General features: G+C 40.1%; 1 protein-coding gene across 2 annotated transcripts in view; it reads left to right on the top strand.

Annotated features, from left to right (window-relative positions):
* Positions 1-22667, top strand: part of LOC122076531 (nuclear cap-binding protein subunit 1) — a 53981-nt gene that overhangs the window by 28197 nt on the left and 3117 nt on the right. For both annotated transcript variants that reach the window (XM_042641867.1, XM_042641866.1), the window contains 8 exons: positions 5611-5679; positions 5994-6112; positions 6260-6398; positions 9214-9714; positions 13052-13351; positions 20684-20862; positions 20953-21064; positions 21628-21742. In XM_042641867.1, the coding sequence (XP_042497801.1) occupies positions 5611-5679; positions 5994-6112; positions 6260-6398; positions 9214-9714; positions 13052-13351; positions 20684-20862; positions 20953-21064; positions 21628-21738 (1530 nt within the window). In that variant the 3' untranslated portion in view covers positions 21739-21742. The remainder of the gene's footprint in view (positions 1-5610; positions 5680-5993; positions 6113-6259; positions 6399-9213; positions 9715-13051; positions 13352-20683; positions 20863-20952; positions 21065-21627; positions 21743-22667) is intronic.

Here is a 22667-nt window from a genome sequence, read left to right as displayed (position 1 = left end):
AAAAAAAAAAAGAATAAAAAAAGGGGAAGAAGGTGAGTAGTATGACTCTATGAGCCGCCCCCGGGGTTGTTTGCTAGCAAGATCCTTGTCAACCCAACCATTCAACAACTATTAGTTCTACTGCAAGACAAGCCAATATGCCTTGATCCGCTCAAAAAGAATCTAAGTAAAGGCAGCAACCAGAGTAATAGTACATGTGTTAGTAAACAACTCTAAGCGTAACTGATCTTTTTGGTTGAATAAAGAATTCATTACCAAAAGGAGGAGGAGATTCAAGGAGGCCTTATAAGAGGGGAAGAGGAAAGAGGACAATAGAAAGCAAAGCAAAACCCAACCGTGAGACAGAGGGCTGCAACAATGAGATGGACAAGCGCTCAAACACAACTATTAGCCTGTTCCTTGGGGAATCAATAAAACACTAAGAGGGGAGACGTAAGATAGCTTGCTACTAACGTCAAAGGAGAGTTTTCCCAATCTTAAGGGTCTATTGCTAGAGGACCATCTTCTAAGGTTATGTTCCATCCAGATATGATTGATGGCAACACCAAATACCAGCTTATTGACGACATCACATATTGAATTTTGGCATAATTCATATCTACCTAAATTCATTCACTTGGTAAGGGAAGAATTTTCTTCTTTTAGCCTTGGAGACCTTTCCAAACTGCAAATAAGGGGAAAGAAAGAAGAGGTGATCCACATCTTCCACCATGTTCTATCATAGACATTAGGTTGGGGAGACAATTGGAGATGGCCCACTAAATGGAGAATGTGTTGAGGGATATAACCCTTGAAACAAACTATCTTGGGCCATGGAGACAAGGGGCCGCGAGCTCTGATGAAGACCAAGTTGAATTAGAGTTAAAAGGGTCTGTAGAAGAGGCTAACCAAACAATCAAATCTCTCCCTTGCCGCAAGGCCCTCTAGGAATAGATGGCAATGCACTCTAGAAGGGGGACAAAAGGGGGCGGGGGAGGATATAGGGGGAGGGACCCTATCATCGTGCTGAATGATGATTGCAACTAGGGATTTCTTGCTAAAATACGAATTGTTGATGCCTCTTGCACCGACTAAGGGGAGGAGAGCTCCTATAGGGTGCTAGTTGTCGAGCCAAAGGGATCTAGACACACCATCATCAATCTTGGAGGAAATGCCCCCTAGACCAATATATTTGAGATTTAGGATCTTTTGTCAAACCCAGGAAGCATCAGAGACAAGAGGACCCCTGTCCAAATAGAATCGTTGTGAAGAAGAACAAAGTATACCCACTCAACCCAAATGTTTTCTTCTTAACTGCAAGCTACCATATCAATTTGAGAATACCAGCGATGTTAATATCTTTGATTCTTCTTAAGCCAAACCTCCCTCATCCTTGGGGAGAAAGGCTGCAGACCCTTTGATAGGGTGGAGGAATCTGGAGGAATCAGATCCTTTCCAGATAAAGGCATGCATGAGGGACTCCATTGCTTCAATGGTAGACCTTGCGGTATTCTTAGCCCAGACCAATAAATGTAGAAGGATTGATTTGTTCGATTCTAGACGATCGATATAAGAGAGGAGCTTGCACTTCCAAAGTTGAAGTCTATTGTAAGTCAAATTTAAAGTAGGAGTGTAGTGATGAGCAGTCAACCTAGTTGGCATCATAGGCAACCCAGTTACTTGATTGAGAGGCAAATAAGGTAGAAACCCTTCTCGAGGAAGGAAGCCTTATCCGCATCAAAGACCACAATTAAGAATAACTAAGATTTCAAGAGGTTGATCTAGAGACCCGACAACCCCTTAAAAGTGGCAAACACAAAATAATGGTCTCAGTCAAATTAATATTCACTTTAGAGAAGATCATGAGATTATCAACAAAAGTGATGTGGGAGATAACCAGGTGGTCTATGTTGGATTGGATACCTATGGAGAGGCCTTAAATGGCGCGGGAAAAGATGAATGGGATGAGGGGACAGCCCTAACAAATACTAATAGTGGAGGTGAAGTAGATGGCTGGATTGCCGTTGATAAGCGATGAGAAGCGCGGAGAGGAAATACAATGTTAGATCCAATTCACAAAAACTGGAGGGAAGGCCATCTTGAGTGCGACTTTAGAAATAACTTCCCACTTCGAAGAGTAAAGCCTTTGTGCATGTCAATCTTCATAAGGGCAGTAGAGAGGGAGCTTTTCTATCAAATCCTCTGATAAGCTCATTGTAGAGGAGATTATCTGAGATACTTCTACCGTGAAGAAAGCCGATTAATTGTCACTAACAAGGGAGTCAACTATTAACTGCAGTCTTTAGCCAGTTGGCAAGGATTTTGGCAGTGAACTTGTACAAGAGATTCCATAGGAGATAGGCTTGAAGTCGGTCATAGAAGAGGCACCTTCCTTCTTGGGGATGAGGCACAGGAAGGAGTGGTTTGACCCCTTTGAACTAGCTTGGGTTGAAGAAGAAACTCTTGAGGGCCTCAAATAGATATTCTTTAATGATATCTAACAAGATGAGAAGAATCCCATACTAAACCATCAGGGTTGGAGGCTGTATTATCTTTATGAGAGGTTAGCAGTCATATCTCTTCCATAGAGGGAATAACATGGAGAGAAACAATGAGGTGAATAGGAATGAACTTGTTGAGTAATAAACTTCTAATATAGCATGTTGGAGTCGCTAGGTTTCAACCATTTTGATTCTAGATTGGAGCCGCAATTATCAAAAGAGGAGTTTCAACTTTTGGGGCAAATGTAACAGTCCGATATTTAGTTTTCTGGCAAAGGCAATAAGGGGAGTTGAATGGTCTTGGATAGACTTGTCGTAGGCTGCTTGAACAATGGAGTGGAAGTCCGGGTGAGAGCATGGTTCAAGGTTTCCACCGATACCGTCGAGATTTCCCTCATTTTGACTGTATCTTAGGACTCCAATCATGTGACTTTTAAAAGCCACTGGCGTCGACCAAAATCCCCACAATTTTCGTCGAAACATGGGAATTTTCAAGTGGACTCATGGATTAGCCTTTATAAAACCTTCTTTAATGGGAAACCAAGACTTCTTATTTCAAAATTTCGACCCTCTCCCCTGATTTCTTCTCTATGAAGTGGGAAACTTGGGAAAACATTTAAGATTTTTCCCTTGTGTCATCAAATCTTCATTCTAAGCTTGGATCTTGTACATTCATAGCAAATCTACTTAAGGAAGGGAGCTTGGACCAATAAGGTAAATCCTATCTTCCCCAAACCTTGTGTACCATCTTTCGAGAGCGCTGGTTCATTTGGATATGATGGTGGGTATGGACAATATGGTGGATCTTCTACTTCATTTGGACAGGAGGGTAGTTCAGGTGGTTGGTCATATTTTGTTGGCATTATCTTTGGGTATCCATCTCAACCTTGTGTGCCACATCCACATCCACATCCTATCACTGTGACTCAGCCATTCCTTGGGTTGGGATACTTAGCTGATGATGATGATGCATCTTATAGATGGGCAGTGACGGACTACCAAAACAGTTGGGCCCAAAACATGCCAAGAGACTCATATGTGGTGCATTCAGAGGAGCAGCTAGGACATCTGTAGTGGCACGCAGCACGTGGATTGGAACCGCCTAGACACTACTTGGAATTGACTGTTGAGTATTGGCTACTGAGACATGAGACTTGAGAGATAACTCACAATTCGGGCTTGCATCAGCCTACTCAGATTCAAACATCTATTTGATGTCGGTATGGCTGGAAATTCTACCCGCTTGATTGAGAAGCTCGTTTCGTTTTTCAAATACTGCTGGCTTTTAACATGTTGTGCCCTTTTAGACCGATCAGATCGTGACTCGTGAGAGTGGTGTGTCTGCACCCCCTAAGTGGACAAGAAAAAAAAAAAAAGGATTTCTCGGAGCAACCCCTTGGTTTTAGACCTAGGAGAGCTTTTGTTATGAGCATTCAGTACATTTATCAGTCGTTTTTAATTTGCTCCTCTATCGCACGTTGAGATTTTTGGGCTTGGGCACAAGCTCAACTTCTTCGATTAGGCAACCACCCGGGATTGGTTTAGCTGAGGATGGGATTTGAAGATTGAAATGGTCACCACTACTGAATATCCCCTTGCAGTGAAAGATTTCCAGTTAGGGTTTCTTGCCTACTAGGTCTTCACCTAATTTTGGAAGAGGGGAGAGGTGAGTTGAGTATCAACTCACTCTTGCTTCTTTCTTTAGCTTGTTCTTGTTTGCCTATTCAGGATGGGGTAGGCTGCCTACATACATGAAGAGAGGAAGAATGGGAGGTTCCTTGCCTGCCAGTAGAATAAGGCCACAAATGTTAGCAACGATGATTTGGTCATTCAGTTGACTCCTTGTTGCTAGGTCTTTTGACTTCCACTCGTTGCCACTAAACAATGAAGGCAGGAGTAGGAGGGACTTGAACCTTATTCTAGTTCCCCTAGTTTTGTTTTTATGCCACTCTTTGTTAAATAGATTGATTGTTGGTTTCTGGTGGTGTTTGTTTTTCTTGAAACTTGAAAACTCGATGAAGATGCACTTGCTTTTTCCCAACAAACGGAGGCAAAAAAGCCTTATTGGGCAATAAGGGCTCTCAGCCACATAGATGGTAAATGTGGTCATCAGCCCTTGACCTAGAGATGTGGATCATCTAAGGCACATTAGCATGACTTAGAACAAGTGAGGTTAAAGTTGCCGATCTTGAAATCCCTAGAAAAGCTGAATCTCCCTGAACCTCATAAACGACTTGAGGGAGCTGAGATCCTCCCGTGGAACTGTTGAAGTCATGATGATAGAGCCAGGAAGACTGAACTACTGAGCATGGATCCTGGTCCCTCCTCAACAACCTTCCCATTGAAATCAACAAGAGCAAGCGTCTGCGGAAAACATGAATGAATGCTGTTGCTTTTGGCCCCATAAAATCGCCTATTGTTGCACATTGGATCAGTTTAGGTTCTGGGCAGGCTGGGGTCAGCTGTAGCTGCTGAATCTTTTACTAGTACATGGACAAATGTGTTGACCAATGGACTTATTGATCTTTACGAAGGATGATGCCACTACATTGAGCTGGTTGCTGGAGAAGGATGAAGGAAGGGGTGGGTGGTCCAGGAACAGAAACGGGAGAGGGCTTGTAGTGCCCCCCCTCTCTCTTCCCCTCGCCTATTTGTTCCCCCAGCCCAAGAGGTCAAAGGAAGCCATCCGAGTAGTAAACAGAAGTATAGGTGGAAGCAATGGTTGATGTTCATAAATCACAGACAGCCGTTAAAGTAGTCGAAGGAGCAAAATCAGAGGCAAGGACCAGCAGAAGCTGATCCAGGAAGCCCTGATCTATGAGCAGCCTAGAGTTTTCTTTACTCCTTCCAGGTTCGGAAGTTAGCTTCTAGCAACTAGCTTCTACCGTTAGTGCTCGGACTTGGAAGGAAGCCTTTTCTGATTTTGCTACTAGACGAGGTCCTTGTTATGTACTACATTGAAATTTGCATGATTATTTTCTGACCACTAGCAGAATTGAAAGTATATCGCTCTGTTTCTGTTTGATGCGTCTGATTTTAGGAAATTTGTGATGAATTGTTTAGTTTATGTTAATTTTGTGACTTTGGTGGACTTTATGAAAATACATTCTTTCATTTTGGTCTTTTGCAGCTGCTTTTACTGCCTCAACCACCATTCAAGCCAATTTACTATACACTGGTTATTATTGACCTCTGCAAGGTAATTTGAATGCTATCCTCAAACGAAAGTTTCATAATTAACTACATCACTGGCCTTACATGATTTTGCACCCTTAGTTGTTTAGTATGAAATATTAGAGCAAATGTATGTGCATGGGTGCATTTGGTGGCTAATTTCCTTTTAGTTGGGTAATATTTCCTGCTAGTGGCCAAAGGTTTCTTCTGCTGTGGTTTTGACCACAATGACTTTTTCGAAGGAATTTTTTATTTTTAAAAGATCGCAGCTGATTTTATTGATTTGATGAAGGCATGCTGCAAATTTCTGTAGGCTACTGACTCTGATTTATATTTTAGGCTCTTCCTGGGGCTTTTCCATCTGTTGTGGCTGGAGCAGTTCGTGCTCTTTTTGAGAGAATTGCTGATTTGGATATGGAATGTAGAACACGGCTGATCCTCTGGTTCTCACACCACCTGTAAGTTATGGTGTCAGAAAGCGTAGTCTTGTGATTTAGGCTGATGTGTTAACCTTTTTAGTTGCATATCTTTGGATGGATATTGTGTTTAGATTGCATGCTTGCATGTGTGTGCATGCACAAGCCTAATCTATTGGTCTCTCTCAGATCAAACTTTCAGTTCTTTTGGCCATGGGAAGAGTGGGCTTATGTATTGGAGCTCCCAAAATGGGCACCACAACGAGTGTTTGTTCAAGAAGTATTGGAGAGGGAAGTCCGTCTATCATATTGGGAGAAAATTAGGCAGGTATAACATTATTCCCAAAACCTATTTATCTTTCCTGTTGATGACTTCCGGTATTCTTCCTCACAAGGGTGTGAATGGGAGCCATTCACACGATGGACCATGATATTGGATCAGGGTCCATACATTTATATGCAAAATGAGTATTCCATCTCTATGAAATTTCAAAAAACATCTCTTTTTTACTTCTGAAAAATAAATAATTATCAGTCATAAAATAAGCCAAAAGCTGAGATGCTAATACATGGTTTTCTTTGTAGAAAACCACAAATATAGGAGAAGAGAACTGGTACTAAAGCTGAGCATGGTACTTGTATTCATTGCTGAAACTAAAAATTTAGTTACCGACCATGCGTACTCCTACTCCTAATAAAATGAAATCGATGTACCAGTTTCTATTCTGATTAAAATTCTAAAGACATACCAATTAAATCTAGTTGCAACTAGAAAAGAACTGAAACAGAAATAGAATCTCACTTGATATTTTGAAGTGGCGGAACTCCTAGTTTGCTTGGACCTGTTGCTAACATAGTTGTCAAGGCGTCGCCTAGGCTGCGAAAACACTCCCAGATGCTCAAGCCTTCTGGTTGCTTTTATCTCTTGGTGTGCCTTATTGAAGATTTTTGGGGGGGGGGGGGGGAGGAAGAAGAAGTGGTGGGAGAAGGAGGTTAATAGGTACCTGATAATGCCCACAAACTACTGCAAGTTGCTGCCACAGCCTGCTGCTGCAAACTGCTCCATCACTGACTACTGCAACCCCGGTTTCAAAATCCCACTCTAGTCTGAAATCTAGAACCTGGCTCCTAGTACTCACCATTTACATTTCCGTCATACAAAATTTCCTAAATGCTCATTCGTAACTAGAGATAACAGAGAATTTGTGATCTTAAATGCACTTATTCTCTTCCATCCTAAAAGTAAGAGCTTTCAAGTGTACATGACCTTAACCTGGGTGGTTGTAGCAATTTTCTTCCTTCAGTGCACTGGTGGCTTTGTTTCAAAGCCCATGGAGATGGTCGTTGGTGGATGGGTATCCATGAAGAGCATGGATGATCTGGGAATTGTATGACATCTCTTGGGGTGCAAAGAGGAAACTTGGTTGTTGCAGAAGTTCAGTCCATCGAATTGTCAAGATCTGATGTCATATGTAAATGACTAAATTGTCCCGTATTTTCTCCTTTGTAATTTTCTATATGTTTAAATTTGGCCCCTTTTTTCCTTGCTGAGAGGAAAAGGAAAGAAGGAAGTGGACAATGCTAACTAACCTTTTGAAGCTGTGAAGTGAGATCCAGCTGTAAGGGGCTTGTTTCCTTCACAGTTTTATAGTGCACCTGGAGGAAACTTCGATGGCTTCGATTATTTGCCATGTGGGAATTTGGATGGGACTCATTCTGTGGAACTTGCCATCTATTCCGGTATTAACTTTCAGAAAAATGCATTCCAACACCCCACTGTCTTGCTGTATAAAGCTTTTCAGAAATTGGTTGGAAAGCCAGTATTTTGACTAGTATTTGAAAAGCTGGAGTACAAGAGGAAAGTCCAACACATAGTGGGATGTATGGTTTAAATAGGCCATGAAATTTGATGCATGGTATATCCAAGTTGTACTCCAGCCTTCCATTAGGAGTGTCATCAAAGTGAACTTTCCATGATGAACCCCTTGAAACATCTACCCTTAACCCTCCCCAACCCAAGGCCTGCATGTTTCTCAAATTGAAATTGTACCAAGGTTTTGTAGAGGAATTACCGAGAAAACCCCCCTTTGGTGCCGACTAAACAATCGCAAATTACTATGCAAAAGAGAGTTAATATTCATCTATTTATAAGAAATATACCCTCAGCCCATAACTTTGGACCGTGTTACTAATCTCAATGATTCATCTGTCGTAACTTTAAGATTGATTACAAATTGAAAATCTTGCCTTTCCCATTGTTAATTTCACCAAAGCTATGAAACCAAACCTTCGACAAAAATTTGAGAATCAAAGCACAAAAAATCTCAAAATTAATCATGAGATGGTTACTAAAGCACACTCCCTCCACACACCACCACCCCCTCCCCCCCCACACCCCCAAAAAAAAAAAAAAAAAAAAAAAAGGGCTGGTTGTCCTTGGATGGCATGCCCATTATGAAATTCACGAACAATACATCTGCCATGTGGCAAGCTTGGTGGTGAAATTGTGGACAAGTAGACCTTGGGGTCCTCTGCTCACATGTTAAGTTTTGGCTCAAAAGGATTCAAGTAAAGCTCTAGTAATCCAATGGAAAAGTGAAACTTACTGGAAAAGAAATGATGTCTGGAAATACACGGGGAAAATATAAATTCATGGGCAGGTATATGATTGAATTTCATTTGTGGAATTTTAACAATGTGGCCAATCCAGACCATCCTGTTGATATCTAGTGGTTAGAATTGCCACATCACCATTTCACGTGGTGCAACTAGGTGTAAAGTCCATAAATTTCATGTTGGAAAGGCCACCCAGGAAAATCTTTAATGAAAGAAATGAGAAAGTGCTTATTAAGTGGAATCTTGTATCTTGTACTACAGAATGTCTCAACTGTTTGATGCTCACAGTTTTTTATGTATATAATGGGATTCAAAGTCTCAGACCTTAAAATTTTGACACCCTCAATATGATGGCATTGCCTCACTTTTGTTTGGTTGTGGACTACTACGTGGTCCTAGGTCCACCAGTGACTCTCATTTGCTATTTTCCCTTATTCTTTTATTAGTTGAATGAACTTTATTCTTGTTTTAAAAAACATGGTTTTACTTGTGGTTTTTTTTTTGCTTATATCATTTTCTTTATATAGAGCATTGAAAATGCTCCTGCGTTGGAGGAGTTGCTTCCCCCTAAGGGTGGCCCAAACTTCAAGTACAGTGCAGAAGATGGTAGTGAGAGAGCAGAAGCACATGCACTCTCTGTTCAACTCAGCATCATGGTGAAAGGGAGGGTGACATCCCAGGAGATTATTTCTTGGGTTGAAGAAAGTATTATCTCAGTTCATGGCTTTACAGTTGCACTTGAAGTGGTTATTCAAACCTTTCTTGACATTGGATCGAAAAGTTTCACTCATTTGATCACCGTATTGGAGAGATATGGCCAAGTAATTGCTAAACTGTGTCCTGATCTGGATAAGCAAGTGATACTGATAGATGAAGTCAGTTCGTACTGGAAGAACAATGCTCAAACGAAGGCAATTACCATTGACCGAATGATGGGTTACCGGATTATATCTAATTTGGCCATAGTCAACTGGGTTTTCTCCCCTCCTAATGTTGAGCAGTTCCATGCATCAGATCATCCATGGGAGGTATGTTGTTATGGTTCAACTAGCTATTGAAAATCTCTGAATGCTTAGTCGTTTTTTTCCTTTTCGTAATGAGAGATGATTTTTCGCGCCAAGCATAAATAAATGTAAAATTAGACCTAGGGACATGACAAACCCCAAAAAGGCCTTGGGTTGAAGCAACCTGGTTCCACTTCTAGGTTGAAGTGAGTTTCCCCACTGATGTCAAGGAAGAGAAATATGCTATTGTTGCATTATGTTGAATTTTAGCTGTTTATGGGAAACCAGTAGGATAACTGACATGGTACACTGGATCTTAATAATTACTTAGAGCCCGTTTGGTATCGTTTCTGTTCCAGAAACGCCGTTTCGTGTCGAAAACGAAAATTTCAGTTTCTGTGTCAAAATGCAGTTTTTAAACGAAAAAATAGTGTTTCAAAATTTCAGATTTTTATGGAGAACCCTTTTTTTTTCTTTTTTTTTTTTTTCAATGGAACGAAACTGTGAGACCCGTCCAATCTCGTTTTTTCAGTTTTTTTTTTTCACTTTTTGTTCCAAAAAAACAGAAACGGACCATAAGTGCACCAAACAGAAGATTCGGTTTTTTCGTTCCAATAGAACGAAAAAACTCCAAAAACGTTTTTTTAGAACGATACCAAATGGAGCCTTACTGATTATCTCTGTCTTTCTTGCTAGATATGGATTTATCTTCCTCTCAAGGAGGTGAAATTTTCGAAGTCGACGGTTCTAAATAACAACCCATTCTTTTTGAAAAAAAAAAATAATAAATAATCCATTTAGTGTATGCAAGTAGTGGGGTGAGTTTTAAAAACCTTGGAAATATTATTCTCTATGAAGTAGGGACTACTTATGATCATAATACCATCTTCCTCTTTTTTTTTTTTTTTGTAATAATATTATATGCTAACCTAACTGGATGATATTTTGAGGGTGGACCTCGGCGCACTGGTAAGGTTGCTCCATTGTGACCTAGTGGTCACGGTTTTGAGTCTGGAAACAGCCTCTCAGCAAAGCAGGGGTAAGGCTGCGTGCATTATGACCCTCTCAGACCCTGCAGTGGCAGTACCCAGTGTACATTTTGACCCTCCCCAGACCCCGCAGTGGCAGTAGCCTTGTACACTGGGTATGCCCTATTTTTTCACTCTTTGATTTTGACTGTTGATCAGATAGTTCATCAAGAATTAAATCGTTTGAATTGTGCTTTCTCATGTTTATATACACTTTGGGTTGAAAATGTAACTGGCCTGATTTTATATGGGCACTAGTTTGTAGCCTTATTCTATAATTAGGATTTAGAATTACACCTACTAGTTAACAGGCAGAAGTCTTTGAAAAATGTTATTTTCTAACTGACCAGAAAGAAATCAAAAGGCCTTCGAAATCATGCTTAAACTGAGTATCATGTAGTCCTCAAGGCTAAAGGAGATGGTTCTTTGGACTGCCAAATATGAAGAATTTTCCGATGTCTATTGCTAACATGGAATAAAATTAGACTGGGTGTTTTTTTGTGTTTTTTTCCTGTCGGCTGGATGGGTTCTTAATGCAAGGGTCTGCATTTTGTCTTTATTTCATTTTAAAAATTGGCACCCACTTGGCCAGATTGTTTCCTTCAAGATATTTTGTTTGTTTGTTTATTAGTTAGCCAGAAGTCCTATTGTTTGTCATAACAGGAAGTAAGAGTCCTAGATCAATTTATAAGTTTTTTATTTTTCTTCTACAAATACAGTTGTAACCCCCTTCTCTTGGAAGGGAGGGGAAAAAATTGAAGTGTTTGGTTGATGAATTTTTGTTTTAAGATTGTTGGCTGGTGCAGAGTTTTTTCAGTAAGGATTCACTACTTGGTGAGTTCTCTCCGCCCCCTTGTGGATATGACTTTCCAAGGGAAGACCATTTGTGATTTGGTGGGCAAACTGGCTTTCTGTGCTACTCTAAACCAAATTTGGAGGGAAAGAAATCATAGGAAATGGACCTCCAACTCTAAGCCGCTTGGGAAGATTTGGAATTCCATTTTCTTTGATGTGAAAACTAAGATTGCAAAGGTCTCCGCCTCATGTACTCCATCCCCTAGAAATTGTCACATTGTAGCCTCCTGGGAGCTCCCTAGCTTTGTCATCAGGACCATCCCTCTTTGAGGGTGGATTTTGTTGTTTTCCCTCCCCCCCTTTCCTTAGGGGCTGTATGCTTCTCTTTTTTTCCTCTTGATTAATGAATTATTTATTCATCCAAAAAATAATGACTTCTGTTCTCTAGTTCTTATTTTTTTCTCTTTAATAGTCATCAGCGTTTGACACCTTTGTTTTCTTCCTTATTTGTCTCTTTTGATTTCCTTCAGATCTCCTATTTTCTATCCTATAGCACCTCGTCGATACCTCCTTGTATTCTCTCTTTTTTATTTTGTTGATGTTCTATATATCTTGTTTTTAAGTATGGAATTTTAGATATTAATTCTGCCTCTTGATATCCGTAATGTCTGACCATTAGATCTAAGATCTGATCTGTTGTATATCAGCCATCTGCTTAGAATCTTCTCTTCCTATTATAATCTACCAGATTTTCCTATTGTGCCTATGATGCACAAGCTGTTCAATCCTGATCTCCATCAGTTGTATAGCCTGTTTTTGTGAAGCCTTGCACATATAGCAGGTATTCTTTAATACGAGGCAAAAAGTCATGAACAGCTGACACTATTGCTTTTAACTTTCATGACATGAAGACGTGCATCACTTGATGAAGTACCCAACTTGCTATTGTAATGTAATGTATCTGATTTTTGTCACTAGTTTATTTATTTATTTTGGTAGAAAATCGAGCGATAACATGACTCATTTATTTGCAGTGATGCTGGTCACGTTCTTGTCTTGCCTAGTTTCTACATCTAATGATCACTTATGCTTATTTTACAATAGACTCCCTTCCCCCTTTTTTTTTATTCATCTTGAATTTTCTCTAAATTTATTAACATCGTTCAAAAACTACTGGATTTTAGCTATTTAATTCTTGCCGTTTACCTGTCTGTTTTAAACTTGTAATATCAAGTCCCTTTTTCTCCCCCCCTCTTTTATGCCCGGTGTCTTATTTGAGACTTGATGATGAAAGTTCCCTTTGGAGGGGGCTTTGTATCCTGTTACATTATGTTGAAAATATATCCTGTCTGAATATTGTTTGTTGTCTATGTTATGTGATACAATAAATAATCTTGACTTTAATTAGCATGTTTTGGTGCGGGTTCACTGAAATTTTAGCTAGCTGGCGCTTGTAATAGAATTTCTTTTGCTTTCCACTGGATTTTTATCTAACAGTATATCGTCTTCAAATTCTTTGTAAACACCTTTCCTGGTAGATTCTAAGGAATGCAGTCGAAAAGACATACAATCGCGTATCAGATCTAAGGAAAGAAATTTCATCCCTTGAGAAGGCTGTTTTATCAGCTGAGGAGGCCACGGCAAAGGCTAAAGCAGACCTAGAGGCTGCCGAGTCAAAACTTACAGTTGTTAATGGTGAACCTGTACTGGGTGAAAACCCTGCAAGAATGAAGCGCCTCAAATCATATACTGAGAAAGCGAAAGAGCATGAAGTTTCCATATGTGATTCTTTAGAGGCAAAGACCGCCCTCCTTACTCGAGCCCTTGATGAAAATGAGGTATTATTGCTACCACTCTTATCATATTATTGGCGTTTTCATCATTTAACTCTTGATTAGGTTTGTGTTGCTATGACTGTCCACTTGAACTTTTGCTTAGTCATGCCCATGTCTCTCTATTCGTAGTGCTAGAACCCTAACCTAGTCATGTCCATGTTTCTCTATTCATTGTGCTAGAACCCTAACCTTTGAACCTCTTAATATCTTTTGCATAGAGAGTGAAATCCATGGTTTTGATAGAATTATTCTTCTCCTACCATCTATTGTCCATGACAAGCACATACTAGATAAATTTGTACCACCCAATGAATGGGCCTTGTTAAGAAAGTTTCTTATACCTAAAACCAGTGAATGAAAAAGCTAACCATCTGGTTAGTGGAATATGCATTTATTTCATATACTTGGAAGAAACAGATTTTCAAACAGTTACGGCTAATAGACACAAATAATTTTATTTTATTTTGGTAATTAAAGGGTATTTGATTAATGAAAAAAGGGAAGAGCACACTATACCATACTGATGGAGACAGTCATTAGCTGTTATCTTGATTAGGTAGTGGGCTTTGTTGTCATGGGCCTATAGGGCCAGGTATGGGCTGTCAGTATTGGGTTTTAGTCTATAAAAATTGGCATATCACCAAATCTTCTATGGCAATGGAATATGGTTGTTTCTGGAAGAGAGAAAGGGTCTCTTGTTGATGGCTAACCTATGATAAGTTCATGGTGAACTGAAGGTTTCAGTTGAGAACCAGAGGATTAGAGAATGATTTGGCTTGTCTAATATGACAGAGGTCTTTCTTATTTATAATGAAGATACGGAGTGCAAAGGACTAGATATGGTATGTAGTACAACTCCATACATGGTGGTATGGAGTACAAGGCTAGGGTGTACATTATGTGGCATTCTTATCATATCCTTTAACACTCCCCTCCAAGTTGGTGCATAAATATTTCTCATGCCCAATTGCATACGATAGGATGAAATACGTTGTAGTTTATGAAATAACCTAGAGGGGGGTGAATAGGTTATACTAGTGGAATTTAACTATTTTCGATAAATAGGTCCCAAGTGTGATTGCAAGTTAAAAACGATGCGGAATAAATAAAATAGGCACAATCACACAACACAAGATTTATAGTGGTTCGACTCAATTCGAGTCTAGTCCACTCCCTACAAGAATCCTCTTGTAAGGTATTCCACTAGTTCTCCCTTTCAGTACAGTAGGTAGGGAAGAAAACCTTTACAATCTTTTTACGGATAAGAGTATCCTTACAAATCTCCTTTCCAGGCAGAGAGACGCCTTTACAATCTTCTTTGCAAGTAGAGATGCACCTTACAATCTCCTTTAAGGTAGAGAGGCACTTTACACTCTTTTAAGGATAAGAAGATCCTTACAATCTCTTAAGGATGAGAGGGTCCTTACACAAGCTTAAGTACAGTCTAGACTTAATGTAAAATAGAAAATGGAGAAGTGGAATAAAAGAGAATTACCTCCGGTGTGGTGCAAATGAAATGTGCAAATGAAATATACAATGATGATAGAATGAATGCACCTTTTGAAGTCTTCTTTATGCTTGTAATGTAAATGCCAAGATGTAGATGAAGACTTGTAGATGGTTTTGAGTTCCTCTTGAATGTAAAATGAAGAACTTGAACTCAAGAGATGGTGTAGACCAATTCTCACTTCTAATGCTCAAATAATGCTTCTCTAAAGTTGGGATTTATTGTTAATTAATGAGTAGTATTAGAGGTATTTATAGGTGAGCTTAGTGAAGCATTTTAGGTAGGAAATCAGGCTCTAACAGTCGTATTCTGGGACCACCGGTCGACCGCCATCGGTAGCCGATCGACCGCCAAGAGCCGTTGAGGCAAAATATAGCCGTTGGGGCACTTTCAGGCAGTCACCGATCGACCGGGACTTTCTACCGGTCGACCTCCTATGGTCTCGGACAGTTCCGGTCGACCGGGGCTTCCAGCCGGTCGACCGCCAACATGACATACTCTGTTTTGACAGAATGTTGTCATACTGACCAGTCGTCAGTGTTTTGATCATAACTTTTTGATCTGATCTCGGAATGACCTAAAATCAGTTGCGTTGAAATCGTGACTCGATTTCCTACAACTTCTATGAAGGTTTCATCTCCTGATACTGACTATAAGATTATCCAAAATATCGTTAAGTTAGGTTAATGTGGTTTTCACAGAATTTCACTAGAACATATTTTTCTTAATATGCTCCTTACCACTTAGAGACTTTCCATACTTGGTCAAGGTATGCTCTATGGTCATTTTAGTATGATGCAATGCACATGCAGGTGGTGAGTGCATATATATATGTGGAAGTTACAAATTACATTAAAAATGACCAATCTATCCTAGTGGTTTTCTTCTTCACTTAAACCTTCCACTCTTTGGCACTTTATCTTCTTTTCTTCTTGTTTGCAATTCCATGTCTTTAAGCTTCATGTCTTGACATCTTGAAGCTTAAATTCTTATGATATCTTCTTCAAGCATTGATGCCAACTTGTTGATACTCTTCATTTGATGACTTCAATCTTCATTTCTTCATTTCTTCATTTCATTCACCAAATTCGATCTTTGATATAAAGTCTCTACAAAACAATATAAAGGAAAATTGTGACATACCTTCATATGTTTGTTATCATCAAAACCAACTATAGGAGTGTGGGCATATCCCTTACAGTTTAAACCCTTTGTAAATAGATCAGCCAATTGATTTTTGGATGTGAAACAAAATACAAATTGAGCCTTGGCTAAGCTTTTCTTTGATGAAGTGTGTGTCAATCTCAATGTGCTTAGTCCTATTATACTGACTGCTGCCATTTATCGTAATAGAATTTCATAGGTTCTTCAAATGCCACCCCTAGATAACCAAGTAACAATCAGCCATATAAGCTCTCACACACCTTGAGCCATTGGCCCATTGCTCAATACTCTACAACTGCACTAGATCTGGACACCATGGGTTGTTTTTTGCTTGTCCTGATAACCAGATTTCTTCCAAGGAAGGTACAATACTTGGAAGTAGACCGTCGATTTTCTATAGAGCTTGCCCAGTTTGCGTCAATATTCCTCTTAAAGATCTCCATGAAGGAAAGCATTTTTGACATCCAGCTGTTGGAGACTTGATCTAAAGTTGGCAACACATGATATTAGTGCTCGAACATAATTCGTCTTGGCTACAAGAGCAAATTTTTCTTGATAGTTAATACCATAGGTCTGAGTAGATTCCTTTGCAATAAATCTTGCTTTGTACCTTTCAGTAGTTCATCTGCCTTCCACTTCACAGTGGACACCCATTTACATCCCATGACCTCTTTCTTGCTGGAAGAGAAACAAGCTCCCAAGTGCCATTTTTTCTTTGAGCTTGCATTTACTCTTAACATAGCTTCCTTCCTCTTAGGATCAGAGATAGCTTCTTCCAACCTTGCGGGTTAGACACAAGAGAACATAGACGAAACAAAAGCATGATAGGATGGGATAGTGACTCATAAGAAACAAAGCTAGAAATAGGGTGTTGGCTGCAAGCTCTCAGTCCATTCCTAATAGCAATAGGGACATCATTATCAGTGGGAGGAATCTCATTGCTTGACGCTTGAAATGGAATTGGATCAGGGAGAGTGTAGATTGGCACGATGGGTCGGTAGTGGATTGTTTTGTCCTACTCTTCCACCATGAGTATCTGACCAAGTCCTGCTTAGTCAATTGTTGAGGTCGGGTGTCAGTCTTCTCCCCCCCTCAATACAAATGGTATCTATAGGTTTGATACACCTCTTCCCCTTGATACGAACAATGTCAATGACCAAAGGACTAGGAGGAATCTCTTCCAAAACACACTCCCCCTGAAGAGATGAGCGGAAATAGGGGTTAGATTTATGGAAAGTGACATCCATGGTCACAAGGAGTTGGCGGGAAAAAGGGTGGTAGCACTTAAAACCCTCTTTGAGAGGCGGAATAGTCAAGTAAGATACAAAAAAGAGCCCTCGGATCGAGTTTAGATTTGGATAGGTTGGGGTTGGGATCGAAACTATGGTTCAAGAACTCGGTCGAAACTTGCGAAATTTCACAGGTTTCGACCATATCCCCAAAGGTCGAAACGATATGTCCTGTGACTTTTAAAAGTCACAGGTCAAAGGTCGAAACTGGTTTGACTTGAACCAGGTCTATATAAGTTAGTTTGAAAAGAAACCCAAGCCTTTTTTAGCATAATTTGACCCTCTCTTAGTTTTTTCTCCTAGGAGTGGGAAACTTGGGGAAACAGTGGAGATTTCCATTTTTTGCCTAACAAAGTTGAATCTAAGGGTGGTTCTTGCTTTATCTACATAAGAAAGACACCTTGGACTAAAAAGGTAAGTCCCAACTTCCCCCAAAATCATTTTTTTTTTATAGAATATACTTATAAATAGAGTAGAATTATGTAAATTTTTTATGTTACTTAGGAGGACCCGATCTACGCATTCACGGTGGCCGAATTTTTTTTTGCATGTTATTGTTTTTTTTTTTCCCTATTTTTGAAAATGCATTTACCTATAACATATTTCAGTTAACAAGTCAACATAATGATTATCGAACCTTTGGTTCACCACACAAGTAAGACTTTATGTGTTTTTTTATGAAACTGATGATGTGAATATGTAAGAAATGTTTAAAATAGGATGTACACAAAAAATCAGACAAAGAAACACTGTTTGGGGGTTGAAACCTAAGTTTCTCCCATAATCCACGAAATTTCCCAGGTTTCGAACGAAATTTCAATCTCTGGGGAGGTCGAAACTTGATACCGTGAACCTTGATCGAAACGAACACAACCAAACACCTTTGATGCGCTGAAGGGCAAGTAGATGATCTGAAGAAAAAGGAGCTGTAGATGCAAGGACAGGTGGTGGTGTACTGTTGGCAGTCTCAGAAAATGTGCATGGGAGCTTACAATGCCTTGTTTCCCACCATGTCCACCTTTAGGCAACCATGAAGTTTCCAACACCTCTTTCGGGTGTGTCGGGGCTTGCCACAATACTCACACTTAACCGGTTCCCTCGCAGTAGGACCAGGTTTAGTGGAAGAACCAGAATTGTCTATGCTTGGGATACCTTGCTGAGGAGTGATGAGAGCTGAATGATCAGGAGCAATGGAAGGCATCATAACAGAGCTGCGACGTTCTGGATGCTGAACCATGTTATAGGCTTGTAGTAGAATCAGGGTGGGAAATTTGTCCCTGTTGAGGACCTGAATGCAGATTTGATCATATTCCGGATTTGAGCTAGTGAGGGAAAATCAGACCCGTCCACCTCTCGCTTGTGCTGAAATGTGCTAGCATCATCAGTACAGGCCATGGGAACATCATGATAAAAATCCAGCTGCAGCCAAAGAGTAGTAAGGGCAGAGTAGTAGGCAGTAAGGGACAGGTCCTTCTGAGTAGGCTCACGAACTTGGCAACGAAGCTCATAAATCTGTGCATAGTTGCCAGGTTGTACACATGTATACTGAATTGCCTCCCATAATACTTGGGCAGAGTTCAGAACAAAACTGGGGCTGACTGCAGGCTCCGAATAATTTAGACCCAAAAAAAAAAAAAACATTATTAGAGCATCATTAGCCATCCAAGTGTTCAAAGCAGTGGCATCGGTTGGCTTTTTTGTTTCACTCACGAAGGTACCCCGAGAAATGGTTCACTTGCCACAAATAGTAAGCAAACAAGCCTTGGACAAAGTGATAAAATTGGTCCGATTTAGTTTTGTAGGACCTGTCTGGAGAGATGGGTAATGGCCATGAGTCCCAGCGTAACTCACCTCACAACCCTCATCTACCCCCCACGGAGGTGCCAAACTGTACTCTTTGCCATAGAGTTGTCTAATTGAACAAACAGAAGGGGCTGCAAGGGGCAAACAAAGAATTCACAACATACTATCAGCGGTACTGATCTTGGTTCATCAAAACTCACAGGTGGAGTGGGGTGGAATGACCAGAGGAGGAAGCGGGTTCCAAGAGGAGCTGGTCACTGCCAACAGAGGTGGTTGAGGGCCAGGTGGTGCTGGGGGGTTCCAGTAGAGGGATAGGCGAGAGCTTGTGATGGCGATAGGGGGCTAGACGAGGGCTAGCGATGGCAGCAGGGGGCCAACAGCGGTGGCAGGGGCTAAGGCGACACTGATCGAAGGCTAGCAGATGCCACATGTGGCGCTGATGAGGGCCTAGGTGAAGCTTTCTGGAGTTGGCAAGGGTGACATGCAGCCAGGCAAGGTTGGCAGTAGCCGGTGGGACGCTGGGGCCTAGGACCTGTTGGAGGCGTTGGGGCGAGTGGAGGTCAGCAGGTTAGGCATGGTGCGACATATCTCGGGGCATGTTCAGTCTACCATGCTTGGCCAGGGAGGCCGAAGCCTCGGTTGCTTGAAGGTTTCATCCTATTGGCTGTAGATTCGGAAAAAAAGTACCCAAAGTATTGGACTTTGATACCAAGTTGAGAACCAGAGGATTAGAGAATGATTTTGCTTTTCTAATATGACAAAGGCCTTTCTTATTAGAATCGGCCCCTCTCAGGGGAAAAACTATCTATCAATGGGCAGACGCTGCCTCCGTTTGTATTGCGTGTTTGCTCCAATCCGGGTCAACGAAGCCCATGCGGGCTCCCTTTCCTGCCGCCGAAAGAACCTGTGCCTTTGCCGCTGGTGCTATTTCAATGGATTATGGTTAAATGTTCACTATTGTCTCCCTTCTTATTTATAATCATAATGAAGATACATAGTACAAAGGGATAAATATGGTTTGTAGTACAGCTCTATACATGGTATGGAGTACAAGGCTAGGGTGTACACGATGTGGCATTCTTATCCTATCCTTAATAGTTTCCCGTTTCTGTCCTTCAGTAATTGTTTCTGAAGTCTTTCAAGTTGTTCGGTCATTCTGTTATTAGTTTCCGAAACACAGAAGATTCTGATGTTTGTAGTTGGCTGCAGAAGATAGTTCTGATTCCTTTCAACTTCCCTTCTTCGTTCTTCTGCTTTGAATTTTGGGGGGTTTTTAATGTACATGAGGGCTATCCCAACTGCAAATTTTATTAGAGGTCAACCAGCTAAATGCCTCAAAGTTCACAGGGCAAGAAGTACTGCAACCCATCAAATTTTAGTGAATTTGCATAACTCCAGATTTTAAACCTTGTAAATACATCATCAGACCATGTTTTGCTTTCTCTTCCAAGGCTGATATGATGTAGACAATAAGTTTCTGTCACCTCATATGCTCCATGCATGCACAATGTGTTGAGGCTCTTAACATTCCTCGGTCTTTTTTCATTTGTTAATTATTTTTTCGTTATGCAGGCCTTGTTTGTTTCTTTATATAAGAGCTTCTCAAATGTGCTTATGGAACGCCTGCATCATGCATCTTTAGATGAAAAGAAGGGTCTTGTACCGTCTGATCAGATGGAGACAATGGCTGTGGACTCTGAAGAACCATCAGCAATGGAGATGGACAAAGAGAATGGAAGACAAGAGAAAAGGTTTGAGCTTTTATCAGAGAGTTCAGTAGTTTTGTGTTGAGTTTCTTCATGGGTGTTTATTCTTAGCCTTCTCAGCCTTTCTATGAGCAGTGACGCCAATGGTGAGATAGAAAGGAACAGCTATAAAATGGGAGAAAATCAGCAATGGTGTATATCAACTTTGGGTTACGTCAAGGCCTTTTCAAGGCAATATGCGACTGAGGTAAAATAGACGTGGACGTTTAAATGCCTTCTCCTTTTAGGCCTTAATGAAGATGGTGCAGTTTGTGATTTCATTATACACTGGCAGTTTAATGCAGGCAGTCCAACTCAATTGGGCCTAATTAACCTTAATATTATATGGAATTTTATTTTTGTGTTTATTGTAAAGGGCCTATATCTTGAAACCTGGTCAATTCCTAATCCTACAGTTCTGGAAAACTTGGGGATTCCTAACCCTAATCCCTTGGGTGTTTAGAATCCCATCAGGAATGGTTCACAATTAACATTGGTGGGTTAAATAGGGATGGTGGAGCTTCAGTGTTCACCATCCTAATCTGCTTCTGTAAATTGTGAAGATGTTATGAGATTCTTAATATTCCAAAGGAGGGGGGGGGGGGGGGGAACGGAATTTGCATCCATTCACTACTAAGATGGTTGTAAACTTGACTTCTGGTGAGTTATTTCTGTTTTTAAATCCTGTACCGGACAAATGTGGGCTTGCATCAGGTAACTGTTATTTTGGCCTTGGGCATTATTTATTGGTTTATGTTTTGTGCTTGGCAGATTTGGCCTCACATTGAGAAGCTGGATTCTGAGGTATTTACAGAGAATGCCCATCCACTTTTCCGCAAAGCTGTCTTTTCTGGTTTGTACCGACCAATCCATGAAGAGTGATCAGGTCAAATTTCCTTATAATCTTTTGCATTCCAAAATCAATTTATACCTCAAGAATCCTATCTAGTTTGTCTTTTGAGATGGTATGATAAAATCAAGATAAAGTTTAGCAGCACTGCTTGTTCTTAGACCACGTTTGGCCTCTTTAATTGTATTCTATTATAATTCCTGGAGAATTAAAAGTATGCAATATGTGTGTATTCTTGTGGTTAGGATTATCCAAGTAGTGATATTTATGATCCATCACCTCCGCCATCTCCCCTAACCCCTCCGCCCCACATAATGACTGGTACCCTATGAGATGGAACTGCAATGCTAGGGCAAGGTTTAAAATATCTGTATTGGAAAGTGTATTTGAAAGTTGTTTTAACTGACATCTCAGAGACGTATTAGAGAGATGCTGGATACACAGTATTGTGCTGAGGATAAACGAAAAACTAGTGTTTTTAAATAAAGTAGGCCATAAATAAGCAATAAATATATTCAATTCTTCAATTGCAAGTGAAACTTAATGGTCCAAACCAAGCAAGCAATACGTAAGCGTAAGCAAATTAAGCATACTACTAACTAGCATATATTAAGAATATACATGATAACCATATTACTAGTGACATATTATAGAAAAAAAACTAAGTAATACTTAATTATTAATGTAAGTTCTTACTAACGATTATTATTATATCTTATGGATAAAAAATCATTTAAGATGATCCAAATCTTCCTAATTATGTAATGTTTTTCGATTTCATCATTTGAAGAGAAAACAAACAAACAAAAGAATCCCTATTTACGTAATGTTTTTAATTTTCCAATAAAATGTATAAATTCAAAGGATTGGGAACAATCGAACATTAAATCAAAAATATATATTAAAAAAAAGTCTATTGACTTGCTTATTAAAAAAGCATGGATATTTGAAAACCACATGT

Source organism: Macadamia integrifolia, chromosome 4, assembly GCF_013358625.1.
Source record: "Macadamia integrifolia cultivar HAES 741 chromosome 4, SCU_Mint_v3, whole genome shotgun sequence".
NCBI classification, from domain to species: Eukaryota; Viridiplantae; Streptophyta; class Magnoliopsida; order Proteales; family Proteaceae; genus Macadamia; species Macadamia integrifolia.
Note: the sequence above shows the minus strand (reverse complement) of the source record. Positions and strands in the feature narration are given on the sequence as shown.